This window comes from Callorhinchus milii, unplaced genomic scaffold, assembly GCF_018977255.1.
Source record: "Callorhinchus milii isolate IMCB2004 unplaced genomic scaffold, IMCB_Cmil_1.0 Scaffold1, whole genome shotgun sequence".
Classification (NCBI taxonomy): domain Eukaryota; kingdom Metazoa; phylum Chordata; class Chondrichthyes; order Chimaeriformes; family Callorhinchidae; genus Callorhinchus; species Callorhinchus milii.
The window spans coordinates 14,330,757-14,354,779 of NW_024704742.1; the positions used below are offsets into that span (position 1 = coordinate 14,330,757).

The 24,023-nt window shown below is 43.0% G+C and overlaps 1 protein-coding gene across 1 annotated transcript in view; it reads right to left on the reverse strand.

Moving 5' to 3' along the window:
- The window catches only part of LOC103177398 (serine protease 12), a 60,964-nt gene that overhangs the window by 5,364 nt on the left and 31,577 nt on the right, over window positions 1-24,023 (reverse strand). The window contains exons 5-9 of the mRNA XM_007891529.2: window positions 23,653-23,855; window positions 22,096-22,237; window positions 12,506-12,711; window positions 10,067-10,145; window positions 9,256-9,378 (exon numbers count right to left, since the gene is read on the reverse strand). Of these exons, the coding sequence (XP_007889720.2) occupies window positions 9,256-9,378; window positions 10,067-10,145; window positions 12,506-12,711; window positions 22,096-22,237; window positions 23,653-23,855 (753 nt within the window). The remainder of the gene's footprint in view (window positions 1-9,255; window positions 9,379-10,066; window positions 10,146-12,505; window positions 12,712-22,095; window positions 22,238-23,652; window positions 23,856-24,023) is intronic.

The window sequence follows — 24,023 nt, forward strand, 5'->3', positions numbered from 1 at the left end:
TGCTCTATGACCCTGTGCCCCTGTTGTTTTGCTACCTTCGCGTTATATGAAAGTTTTGAAGTAATGGCAAAAATATGCAGATCTGTCAACTTAGAGGTTGCATATGAAGTTATTTGAGAGGATGCCAGCTGTGTCCAATCCTCTCACACTCAGTTAACAAGCCGAATGCTGCTGGTACTCTGCTCTTATTAAGACACAATTTAAATATACCTGTCTTGTCCTGAAGCACTCACTGGTAAAACCCATTTGCCACATGGATTTGGGTTAAGCAGGAATGTTACACCACAACCTATCATCAAGTTATGAATCAAGAGTTTCCTTAACCCTTAGAATACTGACAAATCCAGCAAAATAACCATCTTCCTGGACTGCATAGTTTTGCCAGATTGCATGATGCAACAATACAAAGGAACTGGCTGAAAATTGCGTTATGTCTAAACTATTCCATTCCACATTTAAGGAATGAGGTAGAAATGTGCCCTATACTTTTTAAGGAACATGTATAAAGATGGTGCTCTCTGCAGGGAACTGTTTATCTCCACTCATGGTTCAGACTCTGCCAATTCTTTGTCTTTACTTTGCCTGAAGTCTTTGCCCATCTCATCAGTAAAAGTTAATTTTTCAGCCTATGAGAGTGGAGATTTGGACCCTTCCAGGCAAATAAACCTTACAAAATTAATATTAAACCAAAACAAACCTTATAGCCCAAAGTAGGTGCAAATTTACAAAATAAAATAGCTTGTCTCGGAGTAAAAACAAAGTGGCAGCCCTCAAACCCTGGGGTGAAGCAAAATGTTTCCCTGTAGAGGGGTGCTAAATACTGGGATTCAGCAGAAAATTTTATCTTCAATCTTAAGTTTCATTGAAGCATCAGCAAACTCCTGAAAGCACAGGCTTGTCTTGTGATCCTACAAAGATTTGTGGAAACGCTAAAACTGATCTAAACACAGCGAGATGAAGGAACATAGCTTTCTTTGGGGGTTGGGGAAAGCAGCCTTTCTGCAATACTTCGAGCTCCACACGAGAATGAATGCCTTTATTTGACATTCTCAACAGTTTCTGAACAGTTAGGGATTATTTCCTGCTGCAGTCTGATCTGGGATCGTGTGGACAAGTGCGAGCCTTGGGATCTTCCAAGACCATAAACACAAGAGGTGCCTGTGGAGCACAGTCCCTGCTGTAAACGTACATTTAGTTCGACTGTGACCTTTACTGCTGACTGGTACAAATTGTGCTTTGTTTACAGCAGTGAGAACCTGGTGCTGTGCACGTTGTGACATGTCCTTTATCATGATCTTCAGCCTTGCGATGCCAGGGAAATGGTTTCATCCCATTCTATTACAAAACAGATACTTGGGGGAGGAACAGGAAAAAAAAAACTACGCAAAACTGCTGCCAAACTGAATTAAGCATTTTTCCACATTTCTTTGCAATTTTAAAATTTTAAGATAAAACAGTCTAATATTTTAAATCTAGATGGAAGAGAGGCTTCAGGAGATTTGCCACTGAGTGGGTACTACAGACCAAGGATCATTTCCATTCATGAAAGAAGTGCAAGACCTCACTGTTAATAGAGAGAAATTCTTGTAAATTTCTAACTAGAATGCTTAAAGGTGACCAGGCTTTCCTGGATCGCTGAGGGAAACATCTGCTTTAGAGACAACTTGGTTTACATGATAGCACTTTTGCCTTTGGGTCAGACAGTTGGTGGGTCCAAGCCCCACATTGGGCTGTGAGCTCAGAGACCAGCATGACATTCCAGTGCAGTATTAGAAAAGCTCTCCACTGAAGGAATGTTCTCTTTCTAATTAGAACATTAAATCAAGGTCCCCTTCTGTTTGTTCTTCAGGTGTACATTAACATGATACTGATGGATAAAAGGAGCCAGTTTCTTCCCAAACCTGTGGGATCTTTACACCTGTACAGGACTGGGACCAAAGTCCTCGGAGGGAGGATAACTAGTGCTGTAGGGAAGGGTTTAAACTAATTTTGATGGGGGAAAGGAATCAGGATGTAGCATTAGAGAAAACAAACAAGTTACAAAGAGGGGTTAGGAGAGACGAATAGCAATGTAATAATAATAAATCCTTGCATTTGATATAGCGCTTTTCACGTCGGGAGGACGTCCCAAAGCGCTTCACAGAATATACTGTAAAGTGAATTGACTGTATATTTGTGGAATCCATGACAAACCGTCATGGATTGAAAATGAACAATTTATTATTGTTTTTGGTTTTGGAGGGATTATTATTAGGCTCTGTGTGGAGTAAGGAAACTTGCCCAAGGTTTCGCCCTCTGCCTGGAATTGAACTCAGGTCTCTCGCTTGCAAAGCGAGTGCTCTAACCACTGAGCTACAGGACTCCACATCAGGAGTAATCCAGAAAAAGGAGGGATTAGAAGAGGGAGAAATGCAGAATAGACTAAATCAGTCTTGGAGTGCATGTTCGTAAATGCACGGAGTTTGACAAAAAAGATTGATGGGCTGCAGGCTCAAGTTGCCACATGGGGTTATGATCTAGTGGCAATAACAGAGACCTGGCTCAAACAAGGGTAGAAATGGGAGCTGAATATTACTGGCTACAATGTATTCAGGAGGGATAGAGAAGGTAAAACAGGAGGGGGTTGTGGCAATATTAATTAAAGATACAGTTACGGCCCTAGAAAGGGACAATGTGCTAAAGGGTCCAAAAAAAGAATCTATTGGTTAGAGTTAAGGAGCAGAAAAGGAGCTGTTATTCTGTTAGGTGTTTACTATAGGCCACCAAATAGTGGGAAGGAAATAGATGAGCAAATCTGCAAATAGAAGCCCACGGCATTAAAGGGACAGTGGCAGCATGGATACAGAACTGGCTGGGAGACAGAAAGCAGAGAGTTGTGGTGAACGGTTGTTTTTTCTGGAAGTGTGCAGTGGTGTCCCCCAGCGGTCAGCATTGGGACCACTGCTGTTTTTGATCTATATAAAGACCTGGACTTGGGTACAGAGAGTACAATTTCTAAGTTTGCAGGTGATACTAAGCAGGTAAACTGTGAGGAGGATAGTAGCAAACTGCAAATGGACATAGACAGACTGGTGAAATGCGCGGCAGATGAAGTTTAATGTGGAGAAATGCAAAGTGATGCATTTTTGGAGGAAGAATGAGGAGAGGCAATATAAACTGATGGTACAATCTTAAAGGGGGTGAAGGAACAGAGAGATCTGGGGGTTCATATAAGTAAATCTTTGAAGATGGCAGGACAGGTAGATAAAGCTGTTTAAAAAAAAGCATACAGGATACTAGGCTTTATAAATAGGGGAATAGAATACAAAAGTCAGGAAGTTATGTTGAACCTTTGTAACACACTGGTTAGGCCTCAGCTAGAGACTGTGTTCAGTTCTGGGCATCACACGTTAGGAAGGATGTCAAGGCATGAGAGAGGATGCAAAGGAGATTTACCAAGATGGTACCAGGAATGAGGGATTTCAATTATCAGGAGAGGCTAGAGAAGTTAGGATTATCCTCCTTGGAGCAGAGAAGGTTAAGAGGAGACTTAATAGAAGTTTTCAAAATTATGAGGGAATTCGATAGGGTGAACAAGGGGAAACTATTTCCACTGGCGGGTGGGTCGGTAACCCGAGAACACCGATTTCAAATAGCTGTTAAAAGAAACAGCGGGGAGGTGAGGAGAAATTTTTTCACACAGCAAATTGTTCAGATCTGGAATACATTGCCTGAAAGGGTGGTGGAAGCCGATTCAATAACAACTTTTAAGAGAGAAGTAGATAATTATTTGGGAGGACAAGTTTGCAGGGCTATGGGGAGAGCGCGGGCAGTGGGATTGAATTGGATAGCTCTTTTCAAAGAGCCGTCACAGACACGACGGGCCGAATGGCTCCTTCTGTGCTGTATACTTCTATGATTCTATGAATTGGGTCCGAGACACAAATTTTGTCTCTCTGGGCTACCTGTTTGTTGCAATTCACCCCTTTGCTTTGCATTATTAACACCTCTTTTTCCCTGTTTTGTTGCACTTCCATCCCCTCACCCCATGTTTTGCATTATTAACAGCTCTTTTTCCCTGTTTTGTTCCAATCCCCCCTCTATTTTGCATCATTAACACCTCTTTAACCCATTATCCCCTGTTCTCTACCCCATTTTCTCTTTTGCCTTCCTTGCTCTGACTCCACCCTCTCTGTTAGTCCTTAAAAGTCTTTCTCTCCAAGCATGCCCCAATCCTGACGAAGTGTCGTGGATCCGAAACGTTGACTCACTTTGCTTTCTCCATAGATGCTGCCTGACCTGCTGAGTGTTCCCAGCAACTTCTGTTTATTTTTCACTTTACAGTATATTCTGTAGTCAACTATACTTGGCATTATACCTGTAAAGCATTTTGAGATGTTTAAAAGCATTAAGGCATCATAAAAATGCAAGTTCTTTCTCTTTTCTATTACTTAAATGCAATCTCAAGACTTCCTCGTTTACAATGAAATTGCCAAGCACGAGTCAAGCTGATCTTTTGTTCTTGCAAGAGCGGAGTAATAGCTCTCACAAGAAGCAGGGTTTCTTCAATATTTATAAATCACAATTTCATGTTTATATATTCATGTTTATAAACTGAAGTCGGCTTCCTCGAAACTCAGCAATTAATACAAAAGGTTGTGAAAGCTTATCGAATGCGGGCAGCTTGGTGGCCCAGCATGAGAGTGCATTAACACAGCAGGTCATGGAGTAGTTGGCACAGCATCTCCTCATTCAATTCACCACACAAGTCCCTCATCTCAGTCGGCTGTTGGGGGCAGTGCCAAGTGGAAGAAGGCCTTGTTCCTGAAGAAAAGAGGTTTCCCAGCAGAAAGAGACGGACAATGTTCATAGAGCAGGTCAATCCAGAAAACGTTCTTTGAGGTCAAAGGGAATAGGTCCAGACTGAGGTGAACAAATACTCCTCATGTCCCAATGGGTTTGATCAGAATGGGGGAAGGTGGGGAGGTTAGATGTGGTAATTATCACGTGCATATAAAATATGCTTAAAACACATTTAGAAAAATTGCCCTTAATGACAGTTTGGGAATGAACAGAATGAACAACCCTTTGCCCCCACCCTCTCACTTTGGAGGCCTGCAGCATATTGGTTAGAGTACTCTTCTCACAAACAAGAGGACCTCAGTTTGATTCCCAGGCAGGGTGAAAACTTAGGCAAGTTTCCTTACTCTACATGCCTCTGTTTACTTAGTAGTGAGTAGGAACCAGGTTGTTAGTCAATTAGTGGATGACCTTCCAGCAATAATAATCTCTTCAAATAAATTAATTAAATCAAATAATAATAATTTGGTCACTCAATCCTCAACCATTTGTGGGACACTGCTGTGCACAATTGGCCACCGTGTTTCGCCCACAAAGTATGCAGTCATTTCACTTGACTTTATAATTCGCTTTGAAATGTTTCAACAATGTGATAATGCGCTATATCAAATGCAAGGATTATTATTATTTGGTAGAACAGCTTTGCCCACAGACTATGAAGATTCAACATCGGCGCCACAATGATTTCCAACCTCAAGAACGGAATTTGAACAATGCTTCACCAGATAATTCCAGGCAGGGAGAAACCTTGGGCAAGTTTCCTTACTCCACATGCCTAATAATAATAATAATAATAGTAATCTTTGCATTTGATATAGCGCTTTTCACGTCGGGAGACGTCCCACAGCGCTTCACAGAACACACTGTAAAGTGAATTGACTGTATATTTGTGGACGAACGCGGCAGCCAATTGTGCACAGCAATGTCCCACAAACAGTCGTAGATTGAAAATTATCAATTTATTATTGTTTTTGGATTTGGAGGGATTATTATTAGGCTCTGTGTGGAGTAAGGAAACTTGCCCAAGGTTTCGCCCTCTGCCTGGAATTGAACTCAGGTCTCTCACTTGCAAAGCGAGTGCTCTAACCACTGAGCTACAGGACTCCTCAAATATTTTTTGTTTTGGACGAATAATAATAACCCCTCTAAAACAAAAACTGGTCATTTTCAATCCACGACTGTTTGTGGGGCACTGCTGTGCGCAATTAGCTGCCGCGTTTCGCCCACAAATATACAGTCAATTCACTTTACAGTATATTCTGTGAAACTCTTTGAGATGTTTAGAAGACGTGAAAAGCTCTGTATCAAATGCAAGGATTATTATTATTATAATGGTGTAAAACAAAGCAGGTACTTGGTGAAGCAGTGGGGGAATACTAGGAACCATTCCCTCACTAAAGGATACATGGCACTAAGTTTGATTCTCATAAAGTCAAGAAGACCGGGGGGAATTGCAGTTTTCTCCCAGGGCCAGGTTAAATTGTGGGATGAATCTTTTGATTAGCTTTGGAATTTGCATTGGCCTACAAAATACACAGTTACTATACTTTACAGTATAGTGTGAAGCTCTTTGGGACGTCCTCCTCGTGTGTAAGGTGTTACATTAAATACTAGGATTATTATTATTATTATACCTACACAGACATTTCCCTGAAGAGAAAGAATGGGCAGGGTAACATTTAGACAGGTAATGGTTTTGTTTTGTGTGATCTGCTGAGGGAATGGATCAAATGGTCTTTTCTATTCTTTCACGTTCTCCTAAAGCATCGACTTAACCAAGGCTGGGAGTACCAGAGAACTGGAGATGAAATACGATAAGCAAAAATAGCAAATAAACAGAGAAGGATTGATTTAAATTAAGCGTAAGGTGACGAAAAGCTTAACAAAGGACATTGTAGCTTCATATTCCTTTGATCTTAAAGTTGAGCTTGCAATTCGATTTATAGATCATGTTTCAAAATGTCGTACTAGAATGATTCCCTTCTCCCCACCCTAGCTCCCCCATTGTTCCACCATATGTGCCCCATGTGCAGTAATGATTGCTTTACATCACAGTCTATCAAACATAACCTGATCCCACATCTTTATTCTAATCTCCATGATCAATTAAATGAAAGCATGTGGTGCCTGCCCATTATTTTCACAACATTTCTCTTTCATCGTCTGCATTGCAGATAACAGTACTGCACACTTCAATATAGCGGCTGAGGTAAACTTACTTAAAAACTTACCAGCTATGAAGAATTAGAAATAAGAGTGCACTAAAGTGATGAAGTTATGTTATATGAGACTGAACTAATGTGGAACTGGAAAGTATTATTGGGAAGAAATTCCACCTGGATCTAGATTTGTTCTATTAATATAGCATCCAGAATTTGGCAACTTCTTGAATGCAGACTTACCTTTGATGACGGTGTTCTGCAGTTTTTAAACAAACTCACAGAAACCTTCTTCAATCTTAAGTCTGTGTTTAAGAGTTTGCTGAATTCCAGATGCTCTAAAAATGCTACATAAATAGAGTCAATCTGGACCAGGTGGAATTTCTAACCCTATATTTTGGAAAATATTTGACTTTTAAATGGCATAATTTATCCTGTGTTTTATTGTTTTTCCTGTGTTTTTTTTGGTTAATTCTACGTTATCAGGAAAAATATGGAAACAATCAAATTGTTACACTCCGTTAAATATTGAAAGTTATACTCATTTCAGACTGCCTCATTAACCCATATGTGCAACCTCAATGCCTTACAAATGGATTGTGTTGGGCAGTATTCCCAAGAGAATGCACACATTCTGCCAATTCTACTTTCTGTCTCGGGTCTAAAATCAACACAATATATTCATGCTCAAGAATGCAATCTGTCGACTGTGTACGTTTTCAGCTTTCCTTATACTTTTACATTAATCTTTCATTCTATTTTAGCAACCTTGTAGTAAAGCTGTACTCTGCAGCTAAAGCACCTCTTGCTATTAATTCTTGTCGTCTGTGTGCTTACAGACGACAATAGGTCACTTTCTGAAAGTAATGAAAATAAAAATACCCTTTACGGGTTACCAAATAGCAACACAATGCATATGGGAATAGAGGGATATAGAGGAGGGGGATAGGAGGGGTGAGGTTGTGTGGAATCTAAACACCAACATAGATAAATCATGCTGAACGACCTGTTTCTGTGCAGTATCACTTTATAAAACTTACTAATTAGCAGTTCATTTTCAACCCCTGGCATTCAAGCCACAGCTTAGTTTTGTATAAAAGACTTGTGCCCATTATTTTGTTTCACCTGAACATGCTCCAAACTAAAATTCCTGAATAGATTAGATAGAAAGAAAATAAATCTATTCGAGTCCCTTAATGTGAGTTCTGCAAAGGTTTTCCAACACATTTGTACATTAACACCCGTGACAAATTCCCTGCATAAATCTGACACATTGGGCAGTGTCGTAAAGCTGTTAGAAATCAATTGCAACTTGTTTGTTGAATCTGCAATATTCTAAAGTGGGATTCGATGAGTTCATTTCAATTCCATTCATAAATATCGAAAGTTGAATAATTCACAATATTCACAAGACAACTAATCTGAACAAAAGACATTTGAGAGACAAAAAGGAGTAGTTAGAAGGATTTTTTTTTACACAGAGGGCTTTTAGGAATGTGGAATACCCTACCTGGAAACATGGTAGAACAGAATCTAAGTTGGCTTTTAAAATGGAATCAGTTGGCAGGTCTCTTGCATCTGAGTCAAAAGGTTTGGGTTCAAACCCTACATCAGGTCTTTGAGCTAACAGTCTAGGCTGACAATCTAATGCAGTGATTTATTTTCTTTCTATCTAATCTATTCAGAAATGGGTAATGATGCATTGTTGGAAATAATCTCCTTCGATGAGATGTTAAGCCAAGATCCCATCTGCCTGTTCAGGTGGATGATAAAGATCCCATGGCAGTATTCAAAAAGGGAGGATCTCCCATATCCTGGTCAACAATCTTCCAAATAAAATTGGTTACTCATTTCATGGCTATTTGTGGGACATTGCTGTATGTAAATTGGCTGCCAAGATCACCCACATATACACAGTCACCGCACAAGTAAAATCCAAGGATTATTATTATTATAAAAAGGTCTGGGTAAAAGGCAGGAAAATTAAACTAAGTGAAAATCTATTTCAGACAGACAGCATAGGCACAATGGGTTTAATGGCATCCTGTGTTGTAAATTTCTATAGTTCTATGGAAAATAGATCAATAGAATTTTGATCTCCAGCCATTTATTTTTCAACACCAGAAATGAGGCAACTTTCCTTATTTACAAATGGAACAAATCAAATCCCACTTGCGATAATCCCAAATTAGACCCTATTAAGTTTTCAAATTGGTTCATGAAATATTTTAATACATTGTAAAATAACAAAACTGACCTTTTAAAGCAGTGAGCTGCCGTGAGGACCCAACAGCTGCTAATGAGAGTTGCACCGCACAGTAGTCTCCCATCTCTGTGGGATGCTCTCAGTCGAATGGCTGCCTGCCAAGGCCACCCCCCCCTGTGTAAGGCAGGAAGCCAAACATTGGAAAAAAGCATATTTCAGTACATAGCAGAGCCATAGCAAATACAATTAAAACCCTCACAAATGCATCTAAACACACATTGGCATTGGGCAGTGAACTGTTGGTTTGGTGACTTGTGCACATTTTCCTTAACGACTTGGCTGTTGTATTTTGGTCAGGCATGAAAGAAATCTGGCTCTGTTTCAAGTGACTGTTTCAATATCTAACAAGCTGATAAACTGGAAACAAACACCCTTGTTCAGCTTAACTTTTACTATGACACCATAGAATCTACTGCTCTGACCAAGGGTTGGCTGCTTATTTAGCAGAAAGCTTTAAGGTTGGGGTTTAACTCATTACGTGTGTGCAATATTAATAACCGTTTAATGGGAATCCAATATGCAGTCAAATTTCACCAACAAATGTAACATTTTTACATTATGTATTTACTACCTTAAGTATTGCAACATACCTGCTTTTGTGGAGCTAAATATTCCACACAAGCAGCTCTATTGCAATATTTGTGGTAGTATATACGAATTTACCATTGACTGAGACAACAATGCGTTAGACACCCTGAGCTAATAAGTTCTGACATCAGTGTTATTTTATGTTAAGTAAAGTGTAAGTTACCAAGGTCATGGATTCATGTGAAAACAGACAGTTTTGCAGAAACACACTTACCTCAAGGAATTTTTCCCACCAATGATTCGTTTTTGCCTTTGGTTCAGTAAACGCAAGCCACAGAGAGAGGGCACAGACTCTAAAAAATAGTTAAAAGTAATGGCGCCTGAAATTATAACTATTTTCCACACCCGTTCTCCAAAGTACTGGGGGATGATTATGCTTTGTTCATTCTACAATATAGAAATTTAATTTATCATACAATGACCAGAGAATTGTTCAAGGATTTCTATCCCTGAAATCAGCCCGCCTATTCCAGATACCAGCATTAACTACCCAATGCTTCAATGTTATGATGACTTTGCTCAGTCTGAAAGATTGGCGTAAAAATGAGGTGCATCCTGGAATATTCAGCATATGTGATAATTATTATTTTGTGGGACATTCTGTTCCTGGCAAGGTCCCAGATGAACACCAATTGAATAGTCACTTAGCATTTGAAGTTGACTTAAACCAGCACTGAAATCTGGGATCTGTATGGTGCCAAGAGCAAAGCAGTGCCACTGCCAGCCGGCCGCATAGCCACCGCAAATACCCATACAATCATTTGATTGAAGTTGGGGAGATAGGAGGGGTTGTTGTTCACACGTTATCCACTGGGACATCCTCAGGAAGGAGTGCAATGTTCCCCAATGTGAAGATTATCACCAGCGTTATTTATCACGTCACAAAATGTACCACATTTTTGAACCAATTTACCACTAGACTAACCAAGGTTCAATTCCCTGGACAGTGCTCAGTTGGATAATCTTGACCAGGGCAACAATTGGGGCACTTGTTACATATAAAATGGTCCATTCCCAGCACTCAACAGATGTGGCTCAGAAAACCCTACCAACGTCTCCAGCTATCTGAACATTACAGACAAGATCTACAGCTCAGCAGAGATATTATCATTGCACCATATGCTGGGTGCTACTCATAAGTTTCTCTGTCCCATTTTGCTCAATGGACTTTCCTATATTACACTGCTGTAAATTAGCAGTATTTTAACTGGGTTTTACTGCAGTCAATTTCTGGAGTCCAAACAGCTGAGCCTGAGGTTTTATGTGGCCTGAAATAGCTTTTTTTATACAATTCTCTCCCCTTCCAAACTGTACTTTTTTTCCCAAGGCTCCTGCACACTCCTTTGGCTCTGCAGGTGGAGTGCGGGTGCACTTGGTAAAGGTTTCTTCACAGTATCAATACTGCTCCTGTTTAGCATGCTTCAGCAGGTCAGGACTGGCCCTAACAGTTTCCTCTCAGTCCCAAGAAGGAACACTCTGTTATTGTGCAGTATCATCACAAAGCAGCTTGGTGAACAGCTGAATTTGAACTGGTCTTCAGGAAATGAAATACAGTATATATCTGCTGCTGGAAAGAACTCACCACATGCCAGTGTGGTTTTAAGGAGTTACAAGACTATTGGAATGAAGATGTGGTGCCTTATCACTTTCAGTATGCTGCTGATATAATTGATCATGTGTACAGCAGATATGTGAAGTGAAAGCAGTCTGACTTAGAAACATACAGTCATAGAAATTTACAGCAAAGAAGGAGGTCATTTGGTCCATTATACCTGTACTGGCTTTTTTAAAGAGCTAAGGGCAACAAATTTTGTTTGTATAGTGCCTTTCACATCCCAAGGTGCTGGATAATCCGTAATTTTGACCTGAGCAGGGTGTTGCGATCAGGAGGGTTGTAGGGCAGGAGGGTGGCTGAAGGCGCGCTCGAAGAGGAGGGTCTTGAGACGTGCCTTGAAAGAGGCAAGGGAGGGAGCAAGGTGAAGGGACTGTGGGATGGAGTTCCAACAGGTGGGGCAGGCCTGGCAGGGGACATGGAGTAGACCAGAGCCTGCTGAGCAGAGGGAGCAGACAGGTTGATATGGGGTTTGCACGTCACAGAGATAGGAAAAAGCCAGGGAAGTGCTTTGAAGGCAAGGATGTGGATTTTGAACTTTATCCTCTGGGGGTTGGGGAGCCAGGCGAGGGTGGGGATGATAGGGTCATGAATAAATCCCATTCCCCTACCTTTTTCTCTATACTCTTTCATATTTTCCATTTTCAAATACTCGTCTAATTCCCTTTTAAAAAGCTTTTATTTGGTTCAACCACAGCCATTCCATATAACAATAACCCTCTGTATGTAAAACAATCCCCTTTGTTTTATTGTCATTAATGATTTTAAACCTCTGCCTCACTTGTAACCCCTTAAAAATAAATAATTTGGTTTATGGGACACTGCTGGGCACAATTGGCTGCCACATTTCGCCCCCCAAATATAGTCACTTTACACTATACTCTGTGAAACACTTTGAGATGTCTCAATGGCATGATAAGGCACTATAACAAATGCAAGGATTATTATTATTATTATCCACTCACATTCAGTGTTATACTCCATTGACGGCAACAGTATTTTAATGGCTGGTTCAGTTAACAGAAAACAAAGACACTTCACCTGTGTTGCCCAGGAGAACTCTTTTCTTGGCACTGTAGTCACAGATCACTCCAGCGTCCTCACTGTGTCGGCAGTTGTGTGTGCCAATGTCTTGCTTGATGCAGTCTGCTAGCATCAGTTCAGTTCCAGTGCATTTCACGTTGTCCATGTGTATTGGCCCCACACCATCTCCAAAATACGCCAGTGACCTTGCCTTCGCTGAACCCCTTGAAGCAAAACACATCTACTGCTCAGAAACCATCAGATTTCTTACTGACTTATTTAACTTTTTCTACAAATACAAAGGCACTACACTTTATAGCAATTACCTGTGAAGTGTTACCAGACATTTCAATGTGACGAGGTATTAAATATTAAATGTAAGGAGGATTATTATTAATTGAGCAGTTTTCGGAGGAAATAGATATTAATATTCCCTACATCTGACATAGTACCTTATCATGTCTTCGAAATGTCTCAAAGCACTTCACAGGATTTAGTGATAGTAATTTAGTGACCAAGTGACAGCTCTGGCAGGGGAATAGGCATTTGTTTTTATTTCCTGTCTCCTAGTCTCGTCATTGAACCTGTCCAGCTATAAAAATATATGAATTTCTGATCAGATTGTACCCCTAATCAGCTGTGCAAAGCTCTGCGATCTCCTAATGTGAAAGGTGTTATATAAATGTATAATTACGGTTGTTATTCTTGATCCAGTTCTGAATGTGGATCACAGGTCAGTCTAAACATGGTATCGGTGTGATTCTGCAAGAATTCATCTGCAGAATTCATTTAACAACAGCTCTGGTGCAACCTTAAATATTATAATACAGGGCTCAGTCGAGAGCTGGAAGTACAAATTTAGGTACAATATATAATGTTTCCTGAAGCTTTGAGGATGTACAATGTAAGCAGAAAACAAGGGAAAATATTGTCAATACAATCACTGTCAGCCTGGCACTCTCACCTCTGAGTGAAAAGGTTGTGGGTTCAAGCCACATGTCAGGATTTTGTACACACATATTCCAACTTGACTCTCCAATGCAGTGCTGCATTGTTAGAGGTGAAAAATGGCAGATGAACATTAACATATGCCTGTTTAGGTGGGTACTATTTGGAAAGAGATGGGAGTTTCTCCTGGTGTCCCAGCCAACCGTCATACAATGAATAGCTGTTTGTGGAACATTGCTTGTGAACATTGTTTGTCTCATTGGTCTACAAAATACTTAACAGTAAACTTGTGAAACACTTGGGACATCCTACCAACAAGAAAGTTGTTATATTGAAATCATGGTTTTATTTTTTAATTAATCAGACCCAGTAAAGGTGTAAGTAAAAGTGCTGATCAGAAGAATCCTTATATTTGATATATCAGGTAATATTGTGCACAGAGATATCCTACAAACAGACATGAAGTGAATTGACCAAGTTTATTTGGGGGATTGTTGCCCAGGTCACTGGAAGAAACTTCCTTTTTGATAGGGCCGTCCTGCATCTATTGCGGTTCTGGTTGCTTAAACATATCGGGGTATTCGACATGGCAGCAGATTGTGACTCCAACAACATTGGAGAAGATGCACAGAACCATTGTTCTATTTGAAGCGTTCAAAAACAACATGATAGAAAAGATTGTGGTAAACTCACTCTGATACTATCTTGGATTCCATTGTGTTGATCAGGCCATTTGTTTATTATAAGGAATTTCTGGTTTTAAAGCCACCAGTTCTTGATAGAGATTCCTACTATAAAATGATTTGGATTTCAAGGTCAAAGTTTGCATTCTTTAACTCATTAATTTTTTGACCACACTTTCTGCTCCCACCCCAGCTTCGGTTCCCAGACAGCATTATAAAGCACTTTGAGTTATCCTCCTGATGTGAAAGATGATATATGAATTGCATTGTATATTGCTGTCATAAGTTTACTAATTGGCTTTTACTCATGTGGTCACTTTGGCAGGAATGCAACTAACCATTTCTGACAGGCAATCAGAGAGTCAAGACAAACCTGTCCACGATATTCACTGGGAACACTCAGTAGGTCAGGCAGTATCTATGGAGAAAGGAAAGTGAGTTAACATTTTGGGTCCACAACCCTTCGTCAGAACACTTCTGACAAAGGGTCGTGTACCCGAAATGTTGACTCACTTTCTTTTTTCCATAGATGCTACCTGACCTGCTGAGTGTTCCCAGCGACTTCTGTTTTAGTTTCAGATTTCTAGCATCCGCAGTACTTTGTGTTTTGTCCACAATATTGTTCAATGAAAGGTTTGGTCATAAAAATTGCAGCAAGGAAGAAATTACACACTAGGCCATTCAAGGCAAAGGCCATATTGAGCCTATGAGTTGATGTTACTCTAATTCCAATTCCCTGTTATTTCCCTGTACCCTTGTAATATTTTTCCTCTTCAAGGCTGTGCAGTGGTAGCACTCTTGCCTCAGAGTCAGAAGGTTGTGGGTTCAAGACTTGGAATCATATAGTCTAAGCTAACGCTCCAATGTAATGCTGGGTATGTGATGCATTGTCAGAGGTTCTGTCCTTGGGATGAGATGTTAAGCAGAGGTTCTGTCTGCCTGTTCGGGTGGACATTTTTTGGCACTATTCAAAAAACAGAAAGGAGTTTCTCCCAGGGTCCCGATCAACAATTCATCCATGTCTATTTGTGGGACACTGCCATACACTGGCTGCTGCATTTCATCCAAAAAATATACAGTCAATCCATTTTACAGTATATCATGTGACGCACTTTGAGATGTCTCTACAATGTGAGACATATATGTGAGATATATGCACAATATCAAATGTAATCCTCCTAGCTATAAACTTCATCTCCCTAGAATCATCCGTGTGAAGCTACACTGACGGTGGATTTCATTACAACACTATCTTGTGACCTGAGGTGAATCTTGGACTGATGGGATGAATGTATTTCTCTGAAGGCTAAAAGAACTCTAAATGAAATGAAATTGGACTGTCTCAGCTCAGTTCTTAGTAATGATCAGTCTACAGTGCACAATTGTCCTAAATTAGGGTCTAATTGACTTTACATTGGTAATCTCACTCATACTGCCTACAAGAATGGCAGCTCTGTAAAACACAAGTGAACATAGTGACCTAATGAGATTGATGTGGGCCAAGACTTGTTTTGGAACAGAAAAGGAGTTTTGCAAACTATTTCTCATGTTATACCTAACCTATATAACACTGAATCATCAATGCTGTATGCAAAACAAGACCCTTCAGCCCATCTCATCCTTCCAGAACATCCTTCCTATTATCGTCCCATTATACTGTCAAGCTGTTTTTTTAAATGGGTCCCATGTTAGCCTCAAGCATTCCTTTGTGGGAATCTGTTCCAGTCATTAATCACCCTCTGGATAAAGTGATGCTTCCTGGTGACTGTTCTGAAATTGCCCTTTACATTTCTAAACCTATGTCCACTGGTTTTATTATCTTAGTGCTATCTTGGGGATGGGGGTCCAGTTCCTAGTCCACTGTACTCAAGGTCACTGCTGATGACAGCCCAGCCCAGAGGCGTGTGGAGTAAGGAAACTTGCCAACCATTTTGCTCTGCCCTGGAATCGAACCCAGGTCTCTCAGTCCTGTAGCTCAGTGGTTAGAGCACTCGCTTTGCAAGTGAGAGACCCGAGTTCAATTCCAGGCAGGGCGAAACCTTGGGCAAGTTTCCTTACTCCACACGCCTAATAATAATCCCCCCAAAACAAAAAAAAAAACAATAATAAATTGGTCATTTTCAATCCATGACTGTTTGTGGGACATTGCTGTGCGCAATTGGCTGCCGCATTCGCCCACAAATATACAGTCAATTCACTTTACTGTATATTCTGTGAAGCGCTTTGGGATGTCTAGAAGACGTGAAAGGCGCTATATCAAATGCAAGGATTATTATTATTATTATTTGTGAGGCGAGCGCTCTAACCACTGAATTACACAACTTCACTTAAACTGTGTTGCAGCCAAAGAAATCTCGCAGCATTTGTCAGAAGAGCAGTGGAGAATGGAATCCAAGTATAGTTCTGATGGGTCAGTTTGAGACATATCTAGGAACCCAAAGGATTCACTATTTACAAGTTGGTCTAGCAAATTACGCCCACTGTCTATAGAATGATATACCTTTGAGATCCGAGATCACAAAAGTAATGACCACCCAGAAACAAGTACTTGTTTTAATAGTACAGTTTTTTGGAGGGATGAGGCCACCCAGAACTCAGTTGAATGGGATTGAGTAAATGTTGAAATAATCACAAATGAATTTTGGAGCAGCTGCAATTATATATCAATGGCAGTATTCTGTGCAAAGCGAATGGAATTTCCTGCCGCGTTCATCTAACAGTAGAATGTCCATAGAAGGAAAATGTTTACCCGCCTTGTTCAAACAAGAGAGTAGAACAATTTTTTTTTCTAAACTGTTATGACTGTATGCTCTAACCTTTTAGATGGTATTTGGTACCAGTGTCATCCAAGTGAAGGTAGCCACTCATGAATCGGCTAACAAGTCTTCATATTACACAGTACAAGAACAACAACAACAACAACAACAACAAGATTCCATTTATAGAGCGCCTTTCACGTCAGGAGGACGTCCCAAGGCGCTGCACAGTTGGGTCATGACCCGAGCATTGGGGGGAAATGGTCAGGGTGAGGGAGGGAAGGGAGGGAGCGAGGAGGGGGGAAATGGTCAGGGTGAGGGGAGGGAAGGGAGGGAGAGAGGAGGGGGGAAATGGTCAGGGTGAGGGGAGGGAAGGGAGGGAGCGAGGAGGAGGAAGAGAGTCGAGAGGGGAGCTGAAGGCACGGTCAAAGAGAAAGGTTTTGAGACCGGCCTTGAAGGAGGAAAGGGAGGAAGCAAGGCGAAGGCACTGGGGGATGGAGTTCCAGAGCCTCGGGGCTGAGAGGCTGAAGGCCCGACCACCGATAGTAGGGCGGTTGGGGCGGGGGACGTGGAGCAGACCGGAGCCAGAGGAACGGAGGGTACGGGCAGGTAGGTAGGGGGATAGTAGGTTGGAGAGGTAGGAGGGAGCAAGGCCGTGAATGGCCTTGTAGGTGAGGATGAGGATCTTGAAATCAATCCTCTGGGGGATGGGGAGCCAGTGGAGGCGAGCGAGGGTGGGAGTGATGTGGTCCCGAAGCCTGGTGCGGGACAGTACACGAGCTGCAGAGTTCTGAATGACCTGCAGCTTGTGGAGGGAGGTGGCGGGAAGGCCGGCGAGGAGAGAGTTCCCATAGTCCAGCCTTGAGGTGACAAAGGCGTGAACCAGGGTTTCAGCAGCGTGAGGGGTGAGGTAGTGCCGTAATCTGGCGATATTCCGGAGGTGATGGAAGGCGGTGCCAGTTGTGGTGCGGATGTGAGGGAGAAAGGACAGCTCAGGGTCGAACAAAACGCCGAGGTTCCTGACTGGCTTTGAGAGGTGGAGAGTGCAGCCTTGGATGCTGATGGTGTCAGCGCCTGAGGTGCGGAGGCGCTGACGTGAGCCAATCAGGAGGGCCTCGGTTTTTCGCACGTTGAGCTGAAGAAAGTTGTCTCTCGTCCAGGACTCGATGTCGGACAGGCAGGCTGTCAGGACATCGGTGGTCGTGGAGTTGAGAGTAGAGGAGGAAAGGTAGAGTTGGGTGTCATCCGCATACATGTGGAAGTTAACCCCATGTTTGCGGATGATGTCACCGAGGGGGAGCATATAGAGGGTGAAGAGGAGGGGACCGAGGACAGAGCCCTGAGGGACACCACATGAGACAGTACGGGGGGTGGAGGAGAAGCCATTCGTTGAGACGAAGTGAAGACGGTGGGAAAGGTAAGAGCTAAACCATTCAAGGACAGTGCCTTGAAGGTTGAGGTGGGAGGACAAGCGGTGGAGTAGGATAGCGTGGTCGACCGTATCGAATGCTGCCGATAGGTCGAGGAGGACGAGGAGACAGAGGGAGCCCTGGTCACAGATGGTCAGGATATCATTGGTGACCTTGACCAGGGCAGTTTCTGTGCTATGAGCAGCACGGAAACCTGACTGAAGGGGTTCAAAAAGAGAATGGGTGGAGAGGAAAGAGCGCAGTTGGGAGGCGACAACTCTTTCCAAGACCTTGGAGAGAAAGGGGAGGTTGGAGATGGGCCGGTAGCTTGATAGCTGCGACGCATCAAGGGAGGGTTTTTTCAGGGTGGGCGTGATGATGGCAGTTTTTAATGGAATGGGGACAGAGCCAGAGGAGAGGGACAGGTTTATGATGTCAGTGATGTGTGGGGCAAGAAAATGGAGCTGGGAGATAAGGAGTGGAGTGGGGATGGGGTCAAGGGAGCAGGTGGTTGGTTTTAGGGATAGGATGAGTTCAGTGACAGAGGGTGGGGAAACGGGTACGAAGGTGTGTAGGGGAGGATGGGTAGGAGTCGGAGTGTGGGAGGGAAGGGGTGGGTGGTGGGTGGAAGTTGGAGGGGAAGTGACCGCGGAGCGGATTCCCTTGATCTTGGATTCAAGGAAATCCAGCATCTCCTCGCAGTGAAGGTTGGAGGAGATGACCTGCGCGGGGTGGCGGGGGGGACGGAGGAGTCGGGATGTGGTGGAAAACAGTAGCCTGGGGTTGTTCTTCGCCTCCAGGATTATCCTGGAGTAGAAGGACGACTTGGCCGAGGCTAGAGTGGAGCGGTAAATTTTGAGGAGGTCCAGCCAGATTTGTCGGTGGACCGTTAAGCCGGATTTGACAAAGGTGCGCTCAGCAGCCCGCACCTGGCATTTCAGTGAGCGGAGGTGGGTGGTGTACCAGGGGGAGGAGCGGGAGTAGGAGACAGTGCGGGAAGTGATGGGGGCAAGAGTATCGAGTGTGGAGGAGAGGATATTGTGGAGGAGGGAGAGAGGAGAAGAGGGGTCGGTGAGGGTTGAAGGCCAGAGGGAGAGGAGTTCAGAGGACTCCAAGGCATCGGTTAGGGATTGTGGGGGTAACTTCTTCCAAGGGCGGTAGAAGATGGTGGTGGGTCTGGTGGAGGTGGGGAGGGGGGTGGAGGTGGTGAAGGAGATGAAGTAGTGGTCGGAGATGGCCTTGTCGGTAATAGTGACATCCGAGACACTGAGGCCCCGGGTGATCACCAAATCGAGTGGGTGGCCGTGACTGTGAGTGGGGGAGTTTATGTGTAGGGAAAGGTTGAGTGAGGAGAGCAGGGAAGAGAAGTCTGTGGAGATGGAGCAGGAGGGGGTGAAGTGTAGGTTAAAGTCGCCCAGGATGATGAGGCGATCAGAGGAGAGGCAAAGAGATGTGAGGAGTGTTGAAATGTCAGAGATGAAGGTGGGAGAGGTTTTAGGGGGCCGGTAGAGGAGGAGGATTTTAAGGGAGAGGAATGAGGGGTGGGAGAGGGTGAGGTGCTCGAAGGAGGGGAAAGAGCCAGAGGAGTAGGGGGATAGGGCAAGTGGTGTCCTTGAGATAAGGGCAACACCACCGCCACGGCGGTTGGGGCGGGGGATGTGGTGGGAGGTGTAGCCGGGTGGCGTGGCCTCCGTGAGGGGGAAGGTGTCGCCTGGGGTGAGCCACGTTTCTGTCAAGGCCATGATATCAACGTTCTCATCAAGGATGAGATCGTTGATGACCAGGGCCTTGTTGCAGAGGGAGCGGACATTTTGCAGTCCGATGTGGAGGGAGCGGTTGACAGAAGGGTGTGTGGGAGGGGAGGGGGGTCCAGGTTGTGAGGCAGGGGTGGGGGGATGGGGATGAGGGAGGAGAGGTTGACTCCCCGGGTCTGTGTCCGGGGTGGGTGGCGAGTGTGGTGGGGAATGGGGCAGTCGGTGTGGCTGCTGCTGGACAGCCAACGCCGAGTGCCACGGTGAGCCCGGCGGAGGATTCCCAGACTGGAACAGAGGGAGGTTGTGGGAGGGTCAAGTGGGGATAGAAGACGAGAGGGACGGAGAGAGAGGAGGAGAGAGCGGGAGAGATGCAGAGGGGGGAGGGTTTGGGGGAGAGAGGAGGGGGGAGGGAGGGAGGGGGTGAGGGGGCTCGGGTCAAAGCGGCAGCCATAGTGCGCACGCGGGGACCGGGAGCGAGCGGTCAGGTGGATGGCATTATCCCGCAGATTGGGGCATCGAACCCAACAGGACCATAGTGGGCTCTGATGTGAGCCCTGGGGGGGGGGGGGGGGGGAGGGTTTTTTTTTTTTTTTTTTTTTTTTTTGTGCGCGCGCACTCACCTGAAAACTAATCTATGACGTCGCAGTTCCCCCGCTCCGCCCCCACACCTCCCCCCCCCGGGGCTGCACTCGCTCCGGCGTCGAGTTTAAGTACCTGGGTCAGTAGGCCCAGGCTCCTCCCCGCGCTGTCCTGCTGCCGCTCCCCGACTGTACAAATGTACAAGATCAAAAGGAGACCAAAGTTCCATTCAACTAAGCACAGATAACTATACTGGATTATGATACTCATTGTAATACTGGGATCTAAAATGCAACGTGCATAAATCAGGAGTTTCTGTGATCATTGTGAATTCCAGTTTACAACTGAAATTGTAGGACTCGGTACAAAATTCACAAACACCAGCAAAGATTGCTGGCAATGTTTTACTTTATGTTCCTTTCTCAGATTTTTGGTCTATTTCTAGGGTGAGAAATAGCCCAAAGGAAAAAGTAGCTAAGACCACACTCGCAGACCAGATGTCACAGTAACAATCAGCGGTTTAATTCCAAGCCATTCCTCACCTGGGAAAGAGCCGAAAGGTCCAACCAAAGGTCAGAAAGCAAAACACCAGCATAAAATGGCCATAATGCAGCCTTCAGTATTGCAGCATTTTTGTTTTGCAACTGTGGGAATTCAGGAAATCCAATCACAGTCAGGATTAATTCAACCTTCAGTTTGAAAATGATGGATTTTAAAACTAAATGTAATTAATAATAATAATTAATAATAATAATAATAGTTACATTTGATATAGCGCCTTATCATATCTTTGAGATGTCTCAAAGTGCTTCACGGAATATACTGAAAAGTGAGTAGACTTTATATTATGTGGGTAAAACACGGCAGTCAATTGTGCACAGCAGTGTCCCACAAACAGTCGTGGATTGAGACAAATTTTTTTTGTGTGAAGGGATGATTATTCCTGGAAAAGTGATACGCCAATCGACTAACAACTGGGTTCCTACTTACTGCTAGGTAAACATAGGCCTGTGGAGTAAGTAAACTTGCCTAACATTTCGCCCTACCTGGGAATCAAACCCAGGTCCTCTTGCTTGCGAGCCGAGTGCTTTAACTACTGTGCTACAGAACTCTACTAACCTAGAGTTTTATGAGTTTAATTTTGCACAACCTTTATTTTAACTGATGAAGTTTGATTTGATTCAATGTTACACAGTTATCTATCCTTATTTTATTACATATAAGTAACTGATACATCACAGCATCATGTATTCCTGCTTCTCTAATTCTTTACTCTGTCGGTCACTGAAACTCTCATCTCGATCATTAACTTTAGTCGCTGAATAAAATTCTCGGCCTATTTAAACAGCTGAAAACTACGTACAAATATTTTTGCGTTGAAACAATTAGATGAAAGAAGTTTGAATTACTTTCATAAGGAAATGATCATTGGGTCCCCCAAGACACACAGCACCTGCATTTCATCTGACATTTGCTTACTTGTAGCTCAGCTGACGGCAGACCACAGTGGCATCCTTGTCAGTCCATCCATCATCACAAATGGTCCCCCACTGGCCATTGATAAATATTTCAACACGTCCTTCTTTCTTATTTTCTCCATCCATCAGTCTGATAGGAGGACCTGTCAAATGATTAAAAATTTAAGCAAAGATATTTTTAAAAATCAAACACTCTCCAGAATTCGTAATGCTGGTGGGTTTACTTCTAGTATGCCATGAATATAGAGTAAACTTATATATTTGTATCTGTTAAGTATAGCATTAAATATAGTTAAGTATAGCATTAAATAACATCACAATGACCTATGGGAACACTACTCCAAAACCAGCTTGTGTAGGAGCAGAGTTTCCATGAATTGCCATGACTTGCTTCTGGTTTCTCGAGTAAGGAATAGCATCACAAATTGTTGGATATGGGGCACCAGTCCAGGAATTTCTGGTAAAGTCTGACTGTTACATGTACAGAGGTGTTAGAGGGATCTTACTTCCAGTCCAGACTGGTTAAAACTTTAGGGTGAAAATGAGGTATCACTGGTGCTATTTATCACATTGCCTAACAATGCAATCCAATTCTGTCCTTAGTTATTGAGATTGAACTCATTCCTGATTTCAGCATAATGGATTGACCTGAAGCCACCTGAGGCCTCTAACTGCTGCTGTCAACACTGACCCCTCCCTCATTAGAGAATGTTGTACAAATATTAGTGAAACTTAACCAGAATGAGGAAGAGACTGACTTCATCCAGGCATCTCCCAGGAGTGGCACAACAGAAGTTATGTAGGCGAGAGATGGATTTAATCAATATTTCTCTAAATCACATTAACATTGGTGCTCCAGTATAATACACCATTGTAATCAGAGCCTGCTTTTCACTCTTGGCTTTTTGGGAAACCTCAACCTTTCTTCCTTTATCAGACAATCATTTCTTTATAAGATACCACTTCATACAGCGGCACATTCATATACCAAAGGCATGACAGTTGCTGAGCCCACACCAGATGTGTTTAAAATGAAGCAATAGAGTGTAACAAGCATAAGCATCAAATCAAAAATTGAAACATAGATTCACAGAAGGTATTGCTTAGAAACAGGCCATTCAGCCCACCCAGTTCAGCTGGTGTTTATACAGTGCTCCACAAAAGTGCGTGTACTAGAACAATCCCTAGTCCCATATCCTGTTTTTTATGCATGCACCACAATTATGGAACATCACTGCTGGCACTGGAAGCCAGAGCCACAGAATACAACCATCTAAGGTGTTCCATTAATACAATGTGATAGGTCAATTGTATTTTGATGTTACTAATTCGATATGAGGACCATGATTATAATGTGCAGCATTTTTGACGAATAACTACTTAGCGATGCAAGAATGACATTGATGTGGTCACACAAAATTGCAACAGGCAATTTAACAAGGTATTGTTTCCAGTGCTTCCAATGGCATTACTCCAGAAAAAGAGCACAATTTCTGGGTAATATCACCAAGTAAACAGCCCTTGAACTATTCCTAAGGTTCTGCCAAGTAATGCTCACCAAAAGGACTTCCCTGGATGTCATTTACTGCACTGTGTGTACAAACGATTGCCACATCCTCCTGGTGGCTGCAATCATGCTTCCCCCATTCACTCCTTGAACATGAAGACAGTGATAACTCCTGACCAGAACAGTTGACATCATCCAAGTGGATAGGGCCTGTGCCACGTCCAAACTGACCTTCTGGAGGCCTCTGTGCAAATCTGTGGGTAAAACCAAGATTCCATGAACAAAAGCCCACTTGGATCTCCATGGTTAGACAATGCCATTATCTCATCAAGACCGCCTTAACTATTCTCTTGATTAATCTTTAAATCGTTAATAACATTTGATGTGTAACTCTTCATTACTTCTGGTAATTAAGTTACCAG